The sequence below is a fragment of the Tripterygium wilfordii genome, chromosome 13, assembly GCF_013401445.1.
Source record: "Tripterygium wilfordii isolate XIE 37 chromosome 13, ASM1340144v1, whole genome shotgun sequence".
NCBI lineage: Eukaryota > Viridiplantae > Streptophyta > Magnoliopsida > Celastrales > Celastraceae > Tripterygium > Tripterygium wilfordii.
Window position 1 is genome coordinate 6463988 of NC_052244.1, and position 3330 is coordinate 6467317.

General features: G+C 36.4%; 1 protein-coding gene across 1 annotated transcript; it reads left to right on the plus strand.

Moving 5' to 3' along the window:
- The first annotated feature begins 215 nt into the window (after nucleotides 1-215).
- Nucleotides 216-2840, plus strand: LOC120013951 (D-galacturonate reductase-like). Its single transcript, XM_038865939.1, has 4 exons — nucleotides 216-529; nucleotides 2019-2262; nucleotides 2367-2531; nucleotides 2621-2840. The coding sequence occupies exons 1-4, from the start codon at nucleotides 216-218 to the stop codon at nucleotides 2831-2833; spliced, it is 936 nt and encodes a 311-aa protein (XP_038721867.1). The 3' UTR covers nucleotides 2834-2840.
- Nucleotides 2841-3330: the final 490 nt, after the last annotated feature.

The window sequence follows — 3330 nt, forward strand, 5'->3', positions numbered from 1 at the left end:
ACGAAACCATAATTGGTAATATCATCATGGCAATTGACAAATAATTAGTAAAAAATTTAAAGCCAATATTCTAAATTGAAATCTCATTATTTGGCACCTATATTCAAGGATTCGGTTTTGGTAAACAAATTCAATCCAAGATATTCAATTTCAAATCAACTGGCATATAAAATAATGTGTTTATTCATGAATGCCTTTATACCAAAATTGAAACAATGACAATAATTCCAGAGGTTTCAATTGGCTCCAATGGCCAGACTATGCCGATTATTGGTATGGGAACTGCTTCAAATCCCCCAGTAGATCCGGAAGCCACAAAGCGCGCCATTCTTGATGCGATCAAGACAGGTTATCGCCACTTCGACACAGCTCTTGTGTACGGAACGGAGGCAGCTCTTGGTGAAGCCATCGCAGAGGCGTTGACTACCGGGCTCGTAAAATCCAGAGAAGAACTCTTCATCACGTCCAAACTTTGGTGTAGCTTCATGGATAGGCGCCTTGTCCTGCCTGCAATCAAGACTAGTCTCGGGTAATTAATTATATATATACATACTTCTCACACACATTGTAGAAAAATACGCATTAATATTCCTGAAATGAAATTTGGTTTTGTGCACAAACGCCCCATGTATTTCTTATCTGGATCACTTGAAAAGAGCATTGGAGTGCCAATTGGCTCTGCTAGAGCTTAGCCCGCCTAATGATCCAGTCAAGCTTCATTCTCTTTTCAAGCATGTTTACACCCCTTTGTGCAACCATACCAAAGCGCGAGCTAGGGTGGTCTAAAGCAAGGGAGGACAAAACGAGAGCAATTACCCACACTGAATTTTTTTTGACAAATGAATTATTTGGGCCTAATGTAATTGTAGCCAGGCCTCTTACCCACCTTATAAGCCATGTTTTTTGGCCAAATGTTTTGCTTAATTTAATTTTAGGCCAACCTCTTGCCCACCCTGATAGACTATTTGGCCAGCCCAATTCAAGTGTAATTGCAGCCCACTTGTTTGATTCTTTCAAGGAAAATGACATGTAACCATAAATTTGGTAGTCCATGGGAGCCCAACAGGTTTATTGCATTGATTTAATGGATGGAATAGCATTATTTCACTCTTTTATCCCAGAATTCATAGTTCAAAATTTATTGTTTTAATATAAATTACATTGTTTTTTAAAAACACAGTCTAAAATTCATTGCTTTAATTCTGAATTCATTGTTTTTGAAATTACATTAAAAAAATAATGAAATTAAGATCCACCCTATAAAACTTATCGACAATAGATCTTGTTAGAAAGAGTTTTATATGCTGATTCCGAATATGTAATTTTTTTTTTAAATATAACATGTTTTTTGAGAGTCAAAATGTTTTAAATTTTGTTTAAGAAATTTGACTCGCATGAGCTACCACTATATGGACTACCTAACATTATTATTCTTTTAGTGAAACATGAGCTAGGACTTCGCTCCCTTTTGAATCTAGTTTCTTTTTTTTTTTTCCCCTGGCCTGTCCTATCAAGGAATCAAATGTGAGCTAGGACTTGCTAGAGAGTATTTTTTTGCTATAAAGATTGTCAAGAATCAGTTTCAAAATCGAATAGGTGACTAATGGTTAAATGATAGTTTAATTATATACATTGAGTAATATATTTTGGATGTTATTCCAAATAAGGTCATCATGAAATGATTTAAAAATATGAAAAATCGTCAAGCGCTTTGTAAATTAACTTTCAATTACTACTTATCGCTATTTTATAACTTTTTATTTTTAGTGTTATTTTTCGTACTTTTGAGAGAATTAATAAATAACAAAAAAAAAAGGCGTCACCCCCGGGCCTAGCTTGCCTTTGCCTCCACTGAGATAAAATCTTGCGCTGGCCCCTAGATTTATGGATTGTCGATATGTGCACACACATGCATACATACAAAAAATTATATGAAAATATACATATCTGAAGTTTGATTTTGTTGCATAGACACCCCCGTATGTGATAAATTAAATTTTTGACGACTGTTTCCGTAGGAATTTGAAGCTGGAGTATCTTGATCTTTATCTGATTCACTGGCCATTGAAGTTGAGCCAAAGCGTGGATCGAGTCCCATTCCCAAAAGAAGAAATATCTGCGGCGGATATGGAGTCAGTTTGGGAAGGCATGGAAGAGTGTCTGGCTCTTGGCCTCACCAAATCCATTGGTGTCTGTAACTTCTCCTCCAAAAGGCTTGACCAACTTCTTTCTTTTGCCAAAATCCCTCCAGCAGTCAATCAGGTAACAAGTCAATTACTATATATATAAGGTAGTTTTTATCCAAAACGAAAGCTAGGTTTTCTAGTCTCTTTGGCTAAGTTGTTCCCGTCTTGTTTGGCTACAAGGTGGAGCTGAACCCATTCTGGCAGCAAAAAGAGCTAAGAAACTTCTGCAAAACCAAGAGCATCCTCCTCACAGCTTATTCTCCCTTGGCTGCACCAGCCAAACCAACGGTGGAAAGTGATGTGCTTGGAGAAATTGCCAAGGCAAAAGGAAAAACAATTGCCCAGGTAATTTAGAAAATGTCTTTTGCTCTCACTTCAAATTTCATTTTTTTTTCCCTTCTTTCTTAAGATTGAGCATTCTTTGCATATGACAGGTTTCTCTTAAATGGATTTATGAGCAAGGTGTGAGCTTGATACCAAAGAGCTTCAATAAGGAGAGGATGAAAGAGAATCTTGATATTTTTGGTTGGTCATTCACTGAGGAAGAACTGAATAAGATCAGTCTGCTTCCTCAGCGCAAAACTTGCTTTCTGAAATCGTTCATGGAGCCTCATCATCAAGTACTTGAGATCGATGCAGAGATTTGAGCCTCTAAAAAATAATATGTAGAAATTTACCTGCAATATATGTTTGAAAGCTACTTTTTTTTAGCCTAATACTTTGGCAAACTAGAGTAGTTAGGTAAAACTTACTATTTGGAGAAATATATTTGAATGCTTCACATTTTTTCTATAGTTCATAAAGTGAAATCAAAATAAGTGATATTTAGAGATTTCAGATTTTTCCATTCAATGCCAATTGTGGCCACACACAAGCTTTGGCTATCATGTACAATTGTCTTGACTCAGTCTAAGTTTTGGCTCTTGATCTAGTATTGCTACTGATGATTTCGAAACCAAAACTAACCCTAATTGACGAATCAGTCGGACATATCAGCTCCTTTCAATGAATGATGATCTGTGCAGAAGAAAAACTTAAGCTACCATAGGATCTTGAGGATGTGCTCGGAGAACCTCTCTGATGCTCAAGTCAGTATAAAACTTTGCTGTAGAGGATTGGTATTTGGAGCTCTTCTTCTCAAAAC